This window comes from Amblyomma mixtum, chromosome 3 (genome assembly GCF_055824585.1).
Source record: "Amblyomma mixtum isolate Tamu chromosome 3, ASM5582458v1, whole genome shotgun sequence".
NCBI classification, from domain to species: Eukaryota; Metazoa; Arthropoda; class Arachnida; order Ixodida; family Ixodidae; genus Amblyomma; species Amblyomma mixtum.
In genome coordinates, this window is record NC_143014.1 from 247,289,405 (window position 1) to 247,306,653 (window position 17,249).

Below are 17,249 nucleotides of genomic sequence, written 5' to 3' on the forward strand. Positions count from 1 at the left end.
GTCGAAAGAAGAGCGAAACTGGTTCAGTAGGTGAAGTAGTTGGGCGCGTTGCGGTGTGGCAAGACGGGCGTCGACGGAATCGGCAAAGGCATCGTCTGTGGCCACAGCGGGAGATGCGGGCAAAGTAAGAGAATTAGTAGCAAGAGAACATGATTCGGCGCATCGTTCGGGATCGAGCAAAGAGTCGACGGGCTCAATGTGGCCAAGGCATTCGCCACGGAGAAATATGCAGGGGCTCAAAAAAGGTTTCCAGATCGGGATGAGGCTGCAGCCGTCTTGAACAGTGAGCAGAGCGAATGGCAGAGGCCGACCGTGTCGAGAGATGAAGACGTCTGATGGTGTAAAGACGACGGCACCGTCAGATGCGGTGAGGCAGGAGACAGGGACAGGAACAGATGAGCACGGAGGAATCTCGATGTCGTCAGCCACAGACAGTTTGCCCCACGAAGATGACGTATCAGGCGAGGTAGCACTGCACGGAAGAAGTTCGAGCTCGGCACGAGCGCAGTCGATGAGGGCCTCATGTTGGGAAAGAAAGTCCCAACCTAAAATAATGTCATGCGAGCACGATGAGAGAACGACGAATTCAACAGTATATAAGGAACCGTGAATGATGACCCTGGCTGTGCAGGCGGCTAAAGGCGAGATGCGCTGCGCATTAGCTGTATGAAGCGAAAATCCGGATAACGGCGTCGTCACTTTGCGAAGTTTTCGGCACAGTTTCTCATTCATCACAGAAACAGCAGCGCCAGTATCAACAAGCGCCAACGCGGTGTGGCCCTTCACAGAAACGTCGAGCACATTCGCTGGGGACAAACGAGGCCTTGAACTTGTCGCCGAATACGCAGTTCTTGCCTCGGGAACTGCGGCAACTAGTTTTCCTGGCGCATAGGGGAATGAGGACGCAGTGGCGAAACAGAACGGCGCCGCGGGGATGGCGAACGGCGGCGAGAATACGGGCGGCGATCGGAGGCATCAAGCTGTTCGGCAGCCGACGGACGTGGCGGGGGCTGTGGTGCCGCGTAGACGTAGGTTCTGGGGTCATCCACGGGTGGTGGCACACGGCGTCGGCACAGGCGCTCAACGTGGCCAGGAACACCACATGCATAGCAAATAGGACGGTTGTCACGGGTGCGCCAAGGGTTGACACGAGCAGGAGGTGGTCGGGTTGGAAAGGCAGGCGGTGGCGTCGGAGGATAATACGGGACAAACGGCTCGGCTCTTGGTTTTCGGACGGCGTCGGCGTATGTGAGCGGCGCTGCAGCGGGAACCGGCGGAAGAACAGGTGGTAGCGCTTCGGTCACTTGCTCGCGAATCACCGTTTGTAGGGTCGGATCCAGGTTGGAGGGAGGCCCCTGCACGCCGTGAAGAAGTGACAGCTGTCGAGCCACCTCCTCACGTACAAAGTCTTTTATCTGGTCAAGCAGCGAGCTGTGGGAGGTTGTCACGGCGAGGCTGGAAAGCGAGTCAGGCTGCACGGCAGGTGGTAGCACCAGAATGCGCTGCTTGCGGAGCTCATCGTAGCTCTGGCACAGGTTGAACACTTCGGCAACGGTGGTAGGGTTCCGGGCGATAAGCATCTGAAATGCTTCCGTTTCGATGCCTTTCAGGACATGCTTAATCCGGTCCGCCTCGGTCATAGACGAGTCCACCCTTGAACAGAGGTTGATGACATCCTCGATATAACTCGTGAACGATTCTCCGTGTAGCTGGGCTCTCACTCGCAGGCGCTGTTCAGCGCGCAGCTTGCGTACTGCAGGGCGCCCAAAGATGTCAGAAAAGGCTCTTTTGAAGGCAGACCAGGTGGTAAAGTCTGATTCATGGTTCCTGTGTCATAGGCTGGCCACGTCCGAGAGGTAAAACACCACGTTGTTCAATTTCATGGCGTCGTCCCACCGGTTGTGGCCGCTTACCCGCTCGTAGGAGGCAAGCCAATCCTCCACGTCGTGATCATCGGACCCGGTAAAAATGGCTGGGTCCCGCTGTCGGAGAGCGCCAGGGCAAACGACGGGCGTAGGCGAAAGGGAAGATGACTGGCTTGCGTCGGTGGACATGGCTGGAGCGATCGTTCTGCTGCGAAGCTCCAGGACGTTGGCCAAAAGCTGTATCCAGCACAGCTCCACCAAATTGTAGCAGGATTTCCGGGGAAAGGAACTTAGCGACAGCTAGCCAAATGCCGGTCCGAGCTTCGGTCATCCAGCCAGCGATCTCGCGCCGCGCGCTAGCGGAGCGGCGGCCGCCGCTGCTCATCTTCCTCTTTACACCATACATATTTTTGATCTATGCTCTTGAACTGTCCTTTCCTGAGATTTTTTTAGACGTGTTTTGTGCTTAATAAGAATATAATGAATGTTTCTATTAGGAAGTTGTGTTGCACAAACATTTATGCTTTGATCATTATATTGTTTATGTATGTGCATGTATGTGGCCCTTGCTGTTGTGTTCGAGTGGTGCTTAGGGCCCAGTCAGGCGGATTGATTTTCGCCTTTTGCCCTCTGCACCAAGGCACTGTGTTGTCTAAATTTTCTTGAATAAAAAAAAATAAACAGAACCTCACAGTTTTCTTCAATGCATTACTTCACAGAAATCAAAAGTTCAAATTGCGGCTCTCCATAGAATCGGTATTCTATATTCATAGTAAAAAGCAATACCTCGTCTCGTCACTCTAATGGTGAGTTGCAAAGACATGCGGATACTTATGCAAACTAAATATTCAATTTTTCAATAGTACGTTTAAGTTAGGTTACTTAATGTAATAACATGTCGAGTTTACCCCAATATCCCTAATTTTGCCTGTAGAGGAGCAGAGAAGTGATGTCACGAGCGGGCATGCTTTAGGGGTGGTATCCTAAATATTTTTCCTACTTCTTTTTCAGGTCCCGCGCACTCGTACAAAATGTCGCCGTTGACGTTTTGGTCTTGTTGAAATCTCTGTTCAATAATCTTCTCCGAAAGTGGGTAGAAAGCCACAAGTGACACTCTCTACGAGTGGAGCCTACCAAGTGCAGCGATGACTGCAGCAGTTGCAATGGGACTTCAAGTGGCATCGAACGACGACAAATCAAGAAAGCGATGTAGGTCAAGGCTAGAAAACGACAACGACAGGTGCGTGGAGGCAATCGTTTTTCTTTGATTTTTCTGGCAATGCTCTCGTTTCCCGCTGCTATCGCTATGTGACTCACTGTAGAAAATATCTGCTTCTCAGAACTAACGGTTGAAAGTTGAAAAAGGCGAAGATCTCGAAAACATAGAGCGAGCTGGAATTATTTTGAAAACTCGGCCCGAGTGGCTGCAGAGATTACAGTGGGGTGAAATGTGGCAGCTAAACAAACTTCCTTTCTTGCGCCGCCCTTGATTCGACAGCCTACTCAAGAATAAAGTACAATAAATTCTAAACCGAAAGCTGTTATACGGAGTCCTTCCCCGTGAATTAGCAACTTCACGTCACGTGACCAGATATAAGTGGCCCCGTGACCGGAATGAGATCACGGGTCATCACGTGACCATAGCCGCCAAGTTGCCTGTTGAGATTGTTGTGCTGGCTAAGTTAAAGGTGCACTGAAGAGGAATCTGAACTTGTCTTTTTGCCGCGGGAACTCGATCTACACGTTCCGAGCTTTCTTAGAAACTGTAATTTACTGCCCTGTGTGGCCGATTTCCCCAATTAAATCGAATTAACGTCCGGCTGCCGCCTTTTTTTTTGAATTCTGCCTCGTACGGTGGGCGGAGTCGACCAACGCGGGGAGTGCCTTTCACCTCCCGTGGCGGCTTGCCGCTCTGCCATCGGGGGAGTAATACGTAGTAGTCCGTAGTAGCAAATAGTCCGCGCGTATTTTTATTTCTTCGGGCTTATTTTGCGGCTATATTATCTGCGAATGAAACTATTTATTCATGGAAACCTAAAAAACAAAATAAAGCGAAAGCAAAGTCTCCACGGGACTGGGTGAAAGGCGCTCCACGCGTTGGTCGACTCCGCCCACCGTACGAGGCAGAATTAAAAAAAAAAAGGCGGGAGCCGAACGTTAATTCGTTGTAATTGGGGAAATCGGCCACACAGGGCAATAAGTCACTGTTTCTAAGAATGCTAGGAATGTGTGGATCGAGTTCCCACGGCAAAAAGACATGTTCAGAATCCTCTTCAGTGCACCTTTAACACAAAGTCTAAATGTTTTAGCGATTAGCAAATATAGGTAGCAATACAGCGACAGCCTAGTCATACCCAAGAATTGTGTACAAAATGATTTTTGAAAGAGAAAGAGCCTGGTACGCAATTTTTTTACATATCGTAAGATTTCACTATAACAATCAATATTTTGCCAGATCTGCCATTGGCAGGCTTGGATTTGTTTGCTACTAGCCTCTTTGGAATCATCAGAAGGGTTCCCCATTGGTTTTCTATGGCAGTCTTAACTGCCCGATGCGAGCGATTTTAAAACTTAAAATCGCAAAATATTTAAAACTTAAATATTTTGCGACACATCGGAATATGGACCATTACCTTCAATATTTCTGTAACAGTCCCTTACAGTTTTCCTATGTTCAAAATTTTAATGCAAGACTTTTGGACATGGAGAGGTCAGTTTAGCACATTACGCAGCAGAGCGTAAGCACTTGGTAATTTTTTTTTAGGCGTATAGCATACTGAAGGAAAGCTCCAGAATGTTCCTCGTAAGTTCATGTCCTGCTTCTGGTTCCCCGTGACTCCGGGGTGATCTTATTAAATACAAATTATTAAATACAAGTCAGGAAGGTCTACGCTTTCTCGCCATTGCAGCACATGAAACCCTAGTGGCCAGGTTTCGGCATTTAAAACTTCGAAAACATGGTATAATCTTTACAAAATAATACAGCTCTCCGGACCGCGAAAAAAGGTAAAAGGTAAAATGCGCGCGGTAGCTTCACTGCCCCTCAACAGCTCTAAGCCTTTTTCCGACAAACTCTTCCCCCGTTCGTGGGAAAGGGTGAGCAAATACCTATTCAGCCCCCAATTCGTTAATTTGTGCCTTATCCTTTTCGTTTTTTAGGAGAGGCGTGTGTTTTGTCTGGATACTGCTCCCGGCTGCTTTCGGGCTCTTTTGCCAAGGAATTCATTTTCTTCTGAGGAAAGTCAATTGTTCTGGACACGCTTTGAATTCATTTCACTTTTCTGTTAAATTCGTGTTTCGAAACGTTGTTCATTGCGGCCTACTGTGCAAAAGCTACGGGATGCGATTGGTCAATGGTTCCAACATCATTCACGCCCCTTCGCAACACGCACCAAGGCATGGTGGGGTTCAATACACACGCGCCTTCTTGCTACGCCTTTGCGTCACTCTCTTCAGGCTACGATGCCCTGATTGGTGTGTCCTGCCGGCAGCAACACGCCCAGTCTGCTCGACAGCCAATAGGACAGTGCCTGGGATCCAGCAGCCTGAGACAGGATGACGTCTGCGCACCGTCCCGATGGCTCAGTTTTCTCTGGGATATCGAGCAGCGCATGCTCGTGCTGGACACGTGACGGAAATGTTCGTGTAACAGACCCGATGCCGGAACGTGATCGGTCCCAGAGAAAAACAGCCCTCCGTACTAGCCCGTGCCTGTCGGCCAGCGCGCTGTCGCCAGGGCGGCGGCAACTGTCCTTCTGGGGGTTTTTCCGTCGCCGAGCGCGGCTTCTCTCAAGAGATGGCGCTGTCAGGCTGTCGAGGCTAGACGAGGCGCGTTTCTACAGCTAGAAAAAAAATTGTTTAGAAAGCATTTCGTCGCTCTGAAAGATCACAGCACCGGTACGGCAAACAGAAGCAGCCCTGCTCAACGCCCTTACTCATGATAGAACAGAGCTAGCCTTTCCGGAGAACAACGGTAAGGAGGGGTCGAGATTTAGGATAAATCGGAGATGTCGGGACGGTATTTTTTATTGTCACGAAATAACTTTCCCCTATTCTGCGTGCATGCCCTCATGCGTCCCCTATTCCGCGTGCATGCCCTCATGGGAACGCTCGAGCGAGCTCTAAAAAATTATCGACGCACCTAAAACCCCTTTTGTTTTTGTTTTCAAGCACATGATCTACAGCTTGGTCGACACAGCTTAAAAATATACAGAGAGCACTGGGTCCACGCATGACCCAGTACAAATGCCATTCCACTCTCAAAACGACTGGTCATTGAAATCGAAAAAAGTGGCATTAAGTTATATTCATAGTCCGACAATCTACTTGAACAGCATCTCACCATTTTCTTCAATCCATTACTTCACACAAATCAAAAGTTCAAATTGCGGGTCTGCATAGAATCAATATTCTATATTCATAGTAAAAAGCACAACCTGGTCTCGTCACTCTCAAGGTGAGTGGCAAAAACATGCGGATATTTATGGAAACTAAATATTCAATTTTTTGATAGTACGTTTAGAATTAGTTTGCTTAAAGTAAAAAATGTTGAGTTTGCCCCATCATCTGTAATTTCTCCTGTAGGGAAGCAGACAAGTGATGTCACGAGTGGGTACGTATTAGCGGTGCTATACTTAATATTTTTCCTACTCCTTTTTCAGGTCTTTGCGCACTCCTGCAAAAGGTCTCCAGTGTAGACACATTGGTCTTGTTGAAATCTCCGTTCAGTAATCTTCGTCGAAAGTAGGTAGAAAGCCACAGGTGACACGATCTACGAGTGGCGCCTACCAAGTGCAGTGATCACTGCAGCAGTTGCAATGGGACATCTGGTGGGATCAAACGACGACAAAGCAAGAAACGGATGTAGGTCAAGGCAAGAAAACGACAATGACAGGCGTTCAGCCGCAGTACCAGTAGAAGAGTGCAACCGGCTGATTTTATCTTGCGCGATTTGTATTGCTATCTTCACCAATGCAAGTACTGATAATCAGTACAACACGCTAAGTGCCACAGAAACAAGACCTAGAAGCTTGGCATCAAATATATAGGCCAACGTTTAAAGATGGCGCAAAGGACAACTTAACCAATAATTTCAATGAGCCACATGGTTCTTTTAGTATCAAGCAGAGAACCTTAACTTTTTTTTCTGATTTAAACGATGTGAAATGATATCATTTGCTGCTTAAGAGCTTTGCAGTATATCTTCTTCGCCCCGCACTTCCTAGTCGCGCAGAACTCTCTTTCTGAACACCTACGTCAGTCCTAATTCTTTGAGAACTACATCTCGGCCTCAGCTTGTCGCGTATTAAAATACAAATGAATGTAGCCATCAAGCCAGAGAGTAGGCTTCCTTCATATGCTTGTCATAAAGGAGCCACTGAATATTTTATTAAATAATATATGAGCGTAGATAAGTTGTATTAGATAAGGAATCCGAAGCGTGGATGGGGTATAGGAGAACCTGCCAGTGGAAACAAGAATGAAACGAAGTGCAAGCCATTGACAGTTGCGGGTAAAACCTTCTGCCTCTCTTACCGTGATTTCTTTACTGCACTGTAGAGAATCCGAAATCAGCTTTGCTTCACTAAAGGACTGTCTCTAAAGTTAAGAAACACGCGAATGTCCGGTTAAAAATGACACTCTGTTTTCACAAATTTAAGTCCAACTTGCTTCTCGCGCCTTCTTCAAACGGCGGCCTTCATACCAGTAGCGTGAGTTCATGGGTGTTTTTTCCCTGCATGGTCGCAATGCTGCAGCACTCATAAGCATAGGAATAACTTTCGAAAAGAATAAATTACCCGCACGAATAAACGCGCCGGTTCTCAAGTTTTCGGTCTACATCGTGGAACCCTCTTATTTCCGCTTGGTACCATGTATTATTCCTTGTTTTATTTCGGTTTCGGTACCTCGTCTTAGCTATTTTCCACTTGTAAATGAATGGCTCGAATTGCCATCCATTCCAAATCGTGCCAGTGGGCCCCAGCTACACTCATTTGGCCACCCTACATATACAAGGCCACCCTATATAACTATACATGCAACGAATTTAGGAGCTTACCTTAATGCCATTGGAGGTGGTGTCGGTGCCTTGTCGCCCGGTTTGTGAACTTACCGTCCCTCTGGCTGCAGTAAGCCTGCCTGGTGGGTCAGTATGCGCCACGTCGCGTTCACAGCGTCCTGAGAACAAAATACATGCCGAGCAGCAGAGGCAGCAATCGGGGCATATGGTGTGAGAGAATACGCGCCGTCGCCGATTCTCTTTTCTCCTTAGTGCTGGGCGGTTGAGGCGTCCGCAGATCGACGGGGTGACGGGCAACGAAGGGTGTCAAGTGACGTGGTCTAACAAAGGAATACCATCCGCCCTAGACAAACAACAGAATCGCATGCCAGGCTCATGGCACGCTGTACCTATGGCAGGGACATTCGTGCTTGAGATCAACGCGAATACGGAGCCCAGATTGCGTCAGTATGAGCCTTACCCCTAATCTGGAGCACTGTGCTTATCTCATGGTAAGCCTATATCTGACAATGGAAGGCTCTATGTCCAATTAAGTTATTCGAGACTTGGAAACGACTTATATACTTTTATTTAGTTTCATCGTGCATGCTATCCTCATAAAAAAATGCATTTCGACAGCAGCCAGATCAGGATAAGAGATGTATCACACTATTTAGTAATAAAGTAAGAAGGGAATTAAAGGTTGGAACAGCAGAACAGCACGATCCACGCCAGGAGGGTCGTACTTCTATAATCAGCGACCAAGGGACCACATTTTGGTAATGTGGCTAATTTTTTACTTTTTTTGCCTCAGTTCCGATTGTGTCGGGATCAGCATAAATAGGCTTATCCCTAAAAAGGGCCAAATAAGGGAATTGAAAAGATGTGGAGTATACCTACAAGCTTTCGATAATCTAAGCTTCTGCAAATTCGAACAAAAATATCCGAAACCTGTTAGCAGTTAACGCGAAAACACGATTTATAACAAGTGAGTAATTACACAACATCCACTCAAGTGCTGTTAAACTGCAACAAAGGAAATCTACACAGCTTCCTCAGAAATTTCATAGTTGAAGAGAAAAAAATTCTCTTACTAATCCATTATTTCGTCAATACTAATCTACACCCGCCTAGGGAATTTCCTTAATCATTAGAGCTAAGGAAGTATACGCCAGCGCTGCATCTCGTAAGGGAAATATGAGACGACAAGCTGATGCGTAGTGCGTGTAGGTTTGCACCCGAACTCACTATTTCGGAAACCTCGTCGCTCATGTAGTAGGCCTTCCACTAATCCGCGGATTTTATAAACATCATTCAATAACATGCGCTGAAGATAGGCTCATTGCTACATTAATCTGGAAGGGGAAACAGCGTAATGTAGAACAAGGGGAAGAATTCGACAGAGGTGTAAATTACTTCTAAGCCGTTGAAAATAAAGCAGCTAGGACCGCAGAGATGCTCAGATATACCTCAAGATACTATCGGAGATGGACGAAGGAAACATCGTATTAGAGAAACAAACTGCCACCCTGTGAATGAATGCCGCATGACCTCAAGATTGCCGAAACCAGACAAGTGTGATAAAACCATACTAGTGCATTAGAAGGGTGGGACGTAAAGAATTAAAAAAAAGAATTGACCGATTAGATTATTGTACCTTCCTAACAAGATATGCGATAAGGTAATCCCTGAAAGAATCAGAGCAACCTTAGACTTCAACCAACTAGAACAGCAGGATTTTTAGAAAAGGCACTCCATAATGGATCATTTCCGCACCATCAATCAGTTGATCAGAAATTGTAAAAATATAAGCGGACCTCTAACAGAGCTTTCATAGATGACATAAGTTATTGCAGCCTATCTACTCGTAGAGCGTAGAAGTAAACATGAAATGGACTGCAGGAAGAGCATAGGGCATCTTGAGCAGCTCCTAGTTGATGCAAGCTGCCCACCGGCATTGGCCAGGTACTTGGACTGTAGAACATGACCTGGCTGCTCTTGCGCCTCTACGAGCGTCCGCATCTTTTCTTAGCTGGACAGTACGCTCGGTTTCCTTCGCCGCTTTGGGGCTTTATGTGCAGGTGCGTGGAGGCAATCGTTTTTCTTTCATTTTTCTCGCAATGCACTCATCGCTCCCGGCTGCTATCGCTGTTTGACTCACTGTAGAAAATATCCGCTTCTCAGAACTAACGGTTGAAAGTTGAAAAAGGCGAAAATTTCGAATACATAGAGCGAGCTGGAATTATTTAGAACACTCAGCGCGAGTGGCAGCGGAGATGACCGAGTGGTCAAATGTGCCGGCATAACAAAGCTTCCTTTCTTGCGCTGCCGTTGATTCGAGGGCCTACTCGAGAATAAAGTACGATAAATTCTAGACCGAAAGCGGTTATATGGAGCCCTTCTCAGTAGGATTAGCAGCTTCACGTCACGTGACCATACATAAGTGGCCCCGTGACCGGAAGGAGGTCACGGGTCATCACGTGACCATCGAAGCCAAGTTGCCTGTTGAGATCGTTGTGCGAAATGCAGGCAGCAATACAGCGACGGCACAGCCATACCCAACCATTCTGTACAAAATCATTTTTGAAAGAGAAAAAGTCTTGTGCGCAATATTTTTACATATCGTAAGATTTCACTATTACAATGAATATATGCACAGATCTGCCATGGGCAGGCTTGCATTTGTTTGCTACTACCGTGTTTGGAACGGTCAGAAGCGTTCCCCATTGGTTTTCTATGGCAGTCTTAACTGCCCGATGCGAGCGATTTTGAAACTTTACGGCAAAGATTTTGCGACACATTGGAATATGGACCATTACCTTCAATATTTATGTAACAGTTCCTCACAGCTTTTCAACAGTCAAATTTTTATGAAAGAATGTTAGAACGTTGTTTAGCACGTTACGCAGCAGGGCGTAAGGACTTGGAAAGCTTCAGAATGTTTCTAGTAAATTCTCCATGTCCTGCTTCTGGAGGACATGGAGATGGACATGCTTTCTTTTAAAGAAAAGAAGCTGGACATAAAGCATTTCATGCTTCACAGCATTTGATTCGGTGGGAACATCGGTAATCACGAGAGCATTGTGCATTCAGGGACGTTATGGAGCGAGCAAATATCTGCGTTGTAAGAAAGTTATTGCTGCCTCAGCACGTATCTAAATGACTGCACAGAATGACCTTAGATCTGCATAGGAAAAGTTATTAAATTCAAGTCAGGAAGGGCTACGCATTCTAGCCACTTATATCAATCGCATTCTTTCAAGTCGAATTCATGTCTCTTGGAAGGAGAAATTTTGGGGAAGCAAGTAACAGTGAAAAACCTTAGTAACATTTGACATAGTGATGCTATTGTCATCCTCGCAAAGTTAGGGAAAGAATTACAGCGCGTAAAGGACTACAGCTCGACGTGCTATAGATGATCCAGATAAATTTCGATGCAGAACTTCACATTTAAGGATTTGAAGACACTTTTGCGCGTATTTTCAGCCCGATGTTAAAGAAATAGCCTTCTATGGGTTTCGTCTGGATGTCGTCATCCCGTTTTTTTTGCGCTAATTTGTCAGTCATTGTATAAGCTTCTCCAAAAGGGCACCAGTCGTTGTTACAGTTACCTCCAGTGAGGAGACCACGCTTTCTAAGCCCCGCCGCGCTTCCTGTAAGTGATGCCCGACTTCGTGGATAAAAAATTGCCACTGAATTTCTCAAGTTTTCACCTGCCGTTGTGCAGGACGTATTTATCGACATCCACAATGTCAGGCAATCTATAGTTTGCTGCTTTAAAGATAGTCCTGAAGAAGAACTTTCACTGCGGGCTCAACGTCACCGCACTTATTCCGTCTCGAACATCCGTTCTCTTGTCGAACATTGATGGTTGTCCGTCTTGGCACCTTAGGAAAACTCAAGGAAGATCAACGGGTCATTTGGGGGCGCAGCGGATTTTAAAATAAAGAAGGTAGGTATGGCATCTGGTTCAAGTGGATGACGAGACACACATAGTGAAAACTAAATGATAGAAAATAATTTTAGGGGAAGTACTGACCGGCAAAGTCGTCGCTAGGTAAACTAAACACAGCAGCCCTCCAGCTATTTTGATGTAGGGAGAAGTGATGTGGGAAAAAAGCTGGCGTTCATATTTGTTTGTCTTACGACATTTATTACTTCCCCTAGACCACCTATAATTATGTGCTTTTTTCCACCGCCTGCAACAAATATTTATCGAAATAAAAAAAAATTCCTGATTCCTACAGCCTTTACTTTACCGCTGCTGTCTGAGAGAATAAATGCCTTCGAAAGTGAATGTTCCACAACGGGGCTTCATAGTTTCACCTATTAATTTCAGATATGGATTGTATATGACAGTCAAAAAGGAGAGCTACTCGCTGGTGGTGTTTCTGATACCAAGCCGTTTTGACAATTTAGTTAAAATTTTCAGCAGGTCTGTGAATGAGGGAGACTAAACAACTTAGGTATTCTGATCGGTCTGGTGAAGAATATTTTCGAATTAGCAAATTCGCATTATAGAGTTATGTGGCTTGCCTCGCAGACGGCGCTCTTTTCTGGCATCTTAGCCATTTCGTAGATTGCGCGCTCTCTGCAGATTATCCGGTGCAGCTCTCGTTGCGTTAACCTGTGCCGTCAAACTGCTTATTTTTTCTGAAAAAAAAAATTGCGATGCATTGTACCAAAACTCGGACTGAGCCGTGGCCTGAACCGCTTTTTCACGAATCCTCCGAATCGTTCTAGTTCGGGATTGCTTCCAAAATGACGAACAGTAAAAGGTTTGGTTTATATTGGTTGCGGGTAATAATACGGGATTAGTTCCGGTTTGGGGCTCAAGTTTGGTCCAGGTTCGACACCCTCTTCGCATACAATGCAGCTTTCCAGACATGGATTTAAATTGATATGTTTTAACTCTCCGTAGTTGATTGTCGAACCTACTCCACCTGAAGCCTTGAGTGGGCAGGCCACAAAGCTGTCGCCTATCGTGGCAGGGCCCCAGGAGAGACAGGAATTTAGCACGGGGCCCTCGTCGTCAAGAAGGTTGCGCGAAGTATCTGCGGATGTTCCCTTAGAGAGGACGTATAAGAAATTTCGCAAGCTGAAGCCGAACGCCCAATTCGCGAAAGAAAGTGCCTGGAAGGGATGCACGGTAGGGTAGTAGCATGGCGAGACTGATTGTCTGGGATGGTTGTAAAGGCGCGGTTTGCGAGTGATTTCGGATAAAAGAAAAAAAATTCTGCATACAGCTTTTCTTAGATAATGTTTCGGGGTAGCCCGCGTATTAAAAAATGTCGACCTTCAAAGAATTTGTCCTTTCAAAACTGGAAATGGCAGCGGGAAAAAAGATTTGGTAATTCCACCAGATCGAGAGGAACGTTCTTCTGATGATGGGGGAAGCGGGCAAAGAGTAAGGTTTACTACTGAGATCGCTTCCCGCTGGTAGCGAATAACCGATGGGTACCAAGAGGTTCAATGCTTCGCAATCTCTTTCGCGTCTCTTTCCAACTGGTACCAAGCGTTGTTGGGGCGTTGGTGCGATACAGTGTACCACGCGTGGATTTTTGGTATGCCTGAGGATCTCTCTCCTTGTGCTGCGAGCCTCTGACTGGCGCGTCTTCTCGGGCTGTAACATGCCGAGGCTGAGCGTCCACTCGTAGACTAGCGGCTGGAATCTTCCATCGAGAGACCGGATGACTACTGATGACGTCCGCTCGACATACCTATGGCTCGGTTTGCTATCGGATGACGTGAGGCACATGTACGCGCTCGACGCGTGAAGGAAATGGTCATATGACAGGCCGGATGGTAGAAGGTGACCTGTCGCAAAAAACAATCGATTTATGTCCTAGGTAGTCGCTGTCGACAAGCGCGCAGTCGCTAGTGCTGCGACAACTGCCCTTCTGGGGGTCTTTCCGTCGATGAGCGCGGCTTCTCTCAAGAGATGGCGATATCAGGCTGCCGGTGCCGGCTCTACGATTAGAAAAAAAGACTTTTAGAAAGCATATCATCGCTCTTAAATATCACAGAGCCGCTACGACTGACAGAAGATGCACCGCTCAACGCCCTTGCTCGTGACAGAACACAGTTAGCCGTTCTGGAGAACAACGGCAAAGAGGGATCGAGATTTAAGATTAATCAGACATCTCGCGATTGACTGGACCCATGTCGGGTTAGACCCGTATACGTAATCTAACGTAAGAAATCTGGAAAGAATAGAGAGAAGAGCTGTCAGATTAATTTTTAATAAATATGCAAGGACTGACTACCCAACCACATTAATAAAGATTAGTAAAATTGAACTACTTCAACATCTTGAAAGAAAGCTTAGGTTAGAATTTATTTCTCGCTTATTACACAACAAACTTGGTTTGGATCCCTCATCGTACTTAACGCCGACACCAACCAGACAAAATCATCAACACCGGCCCAGTTCTCTAAACAATATATTTGCTAGAAAAGACAGAAGTTTTCGTTCTTACCAAGCACAATAACAGATTAGAACCAGCTAGTCAAACCATTGTCCCATCAATTTTAAGCAATTACTTTTATATTGTGTTGTTCTTTCTTGAAGTGTTGCGTTTTTTTGTGGCTTGATTCACTTGTTCGCCCTACCTGCTGGAGTATGTTTCCGCAGTATTTTGTAAATAAATAAATAATAAAATAAAATTATATTTTATAGTCTCATAAGAGCTGCATGTGCATTTTGTTTATGACTGATTTTTCATCTGAAAAGAGAAATTTTAGTCAAGGTAAGCGAAAAGAGAACAATAATAGAGAGGCTGTGTGCTGTGATCATCTGGTATTTTGTAATTTTTCACACAAAATGTTTTTATTTCTCGCTTATTACACAACAAAGTTGGTTTGGATCCCTCATCATACTTAACGGCGACACCAACCAGACAAAGTCGTCAACACCAGCCCAGTTCCCTAACCAATATATTCGCTAAAACAAACGCAAGTTCTCGTTCTTCCCACGAACGAAAACTTAAATGGCTTAAATGGCAGACATGCCTCTGCTGCTTGGATGATGTTGTCATCTTCTCCCGGAATTTTCCGTCTCATCTTCTCCGCCTCGAGCGTGTTCTTCGCTGTCTCAGTGACGCTGGCCTGCAGCTGAACTTGAAAAAGTGTCGCTCTGGCGCCCGAAAGCTTACTATCCTAGGCCACGTTGTGTCCAAGGATGGTGTACTCCGGAACCCTGCCAAGCTCCGCGCAGTTGCTGATTTCCCGAAGTCCACATCCCTGAAAGAACTCAGAAGCTTTCTTGGACTTTGCTCCTACTTTCGCGGGTTCGTCAAGAACTTTGCTGCGATTATCGCTCCGCTGATACAACTTCTCGCTGGCATCCACGACTTGTCGGCTTGGTCCGCTGCATGCGACGAAGCTTTCGCAACGCTGCGCCAGCTCCTCACCTCTCCTCCGATCTTGCGCCATTTCGACCCTTACGCGCCTACAGAACTGCACACAGACGCCAGCGGCATTGGTCTCGGTGCCGTTAAAGCTCAGCGGAAAGCTGGTTTCAATGCGTAAGTTGTTGCTTACGCCAGCCGTGCGCTCACGAAAGCGGATACTAATTGTTCCTTCATAGAAAAAGAATGTTTGGTGATTATTTTGGCGATCACAAAATTTCTTCCTTACTTATATGGGCGCCCGTTCGATGTCATTACAGATCACCATGCCCTTTGCTGGCTGTCGTTACTCAAAGATCCGTCTGGCCGCCTCGCTCGTTGGGCTCTCCGTTTACAAGATTACGACATTCGGGTCATTTATCATACCGGTCATAAACACTGCGATGCCGACGCTCTCTCGCGCTCTCCTGTGACCTCTGATCCTCACCCACCATCAATTTCCGGCCTCACACCTTCTCTTGACACTATTTATATGGCTTCTGAGGCGCGCAAGGATCCTTGGATTACTTCTCTTCTGGATTTCTTAGCCAACCGCTCAGCGCGCCTCCCTTCTAGGGCGCTCCGTCGTCAAGCTCATCACTTTGTCTTGCGGGACCAGCTGCTGTACTATCGGAACTATCTTGTCCTTGTTTTTGCGGGGCTCCTCAGCAGGCCGGCGTTCGGAAGAGTTGGACACGACGTGGCCTAGGATAGTCAGCTTTCGGGCTCCAGAGCGACACTTTTTCAAGTTTAGCTGCAGGCCAGCGTCACTGAGACAGCGAAGAACACTCTCGAGGCGGAGAAGATGAGACGGAAAATTCTGGAAGAAGATGACAACATCATCCAAGTAGCAGAGGCATGTCTGCCATTTAAGCCATTTAAGTTTTCGTTCGTGGGAAGAACGAAAGATTGCGTTTGTTCTAGCGAATATATTGGTTAGACAACTGGGCTGGTGTTGACGAGTTTGTCTGGTTGGTGTCGGCGTTAAGTATGATGAGGGATCCAAACCAAGTTTGTTGTGTAATAAGCGAGAAATAAAAACATTTTGTGTGAAAAATTACAAAATACCAGATGATCACAGCACACAGCTCTCTCTTATTGTTCTCTTTTCGCTTAACTTGACTAAAATTTCTCTTTTCAGATGAAAAATCAGTCATAAACAAAATGCATATTGTTTCGGGACGGCGGGCCCGCGCAGAGGAAGGCATACAGGAACGCAGGAGACCCAGACACAACCGGCCGCGGCGATTCTCTTTCGTTCTCTGTCTCGCGCTAACTCCGGGCGCTCTCCCCTCGCACTCGCCCCGCGCCGCATCTTTATTCGGATAGCGCCGCGCGCTCTTGGTCAGCGTAAGTCGTATGCCGTAACAATATGCAGCTCTTATGAGACTGTAAAAATATAATTTTATTTTATTATTTATTTACTTGCAAAATACTGCGGGCACGTAGTCCAAGCAGGGAATGCGAACAAGTGAATCAAGCTACAAAAAAACGCAACACTTCAAGAAAGACACAATATAAAAGTAATTGCTTGAAAATGATTGGACAATGGTTTAACTAGCTGGTTCCAATCTGTTATTGTGCGTGGGAAGAATGAAAACTTGTGTCTGTTCTAGCCAATATATTGGTTAGAGAACTGGGGTGGTGTTGACGATTTTGTCTGGTTGGTGTCAGCGTTAAGTATGATGAGGGACCCAAACCCAGTTTGTTGTGTAATAAGTGAGAAATAAATTTCAACCTAAGCTTTCTTCTAAGATGTTCAAGTAGTTCAATTTCATTAATCTCCATTAAAGCGGTTGGGGAGTCAGTCCTTGCATATTTATTAAAAATAAACCTTACAGCTCTTCTCTGTATTCTTTCCAGATTTTTTTACGTCAGATTTAGTATACGTGTCCTACCCGACATGGGTCCAGTCCATCCCGACATGTCTAATTAATCTTAAATCTCGACCCCTCCTTGCCGTTGTTCTCCAGAACGGCCAACTCAGTTCTGTCACGA

General features: G+C 46.3%; 1 protein-coding gene across 4 annotated transcripts in view; it reads left to right on the top strand.

Moving 5' to 3' along the window:
* The window catches only part of LOC149354270 (uncharacterized), a 239,916-nt gene that overhangs the window by 180,976 nt on the left and 41,691 nt on the right, over positions 1–17,249 (top strand). For 2 of the 4 annotated variants that reach the window (XR_016291262.1, XM_089583250.1), the window contains 2 exons: positions 2,877–3,105; positions 6,527–7,297. Coding sequence is in view for 3 of the 4 variants with exons in the window: in XM_089583250.1 (XP_089439376.1) it covers positions 2,877–2,909 (33 nt within the window). In the remaining variant the exon portion in view is untranslated. Of the gene's footprint in view, positions 1–2,876; positions 3,106–6,526; positions 7,298–17,249 lie in introns of those variants that run through there. The other 2 variants (XM_089583252.1, XM_089583253.1) reach the window with 2 other exon arrangements.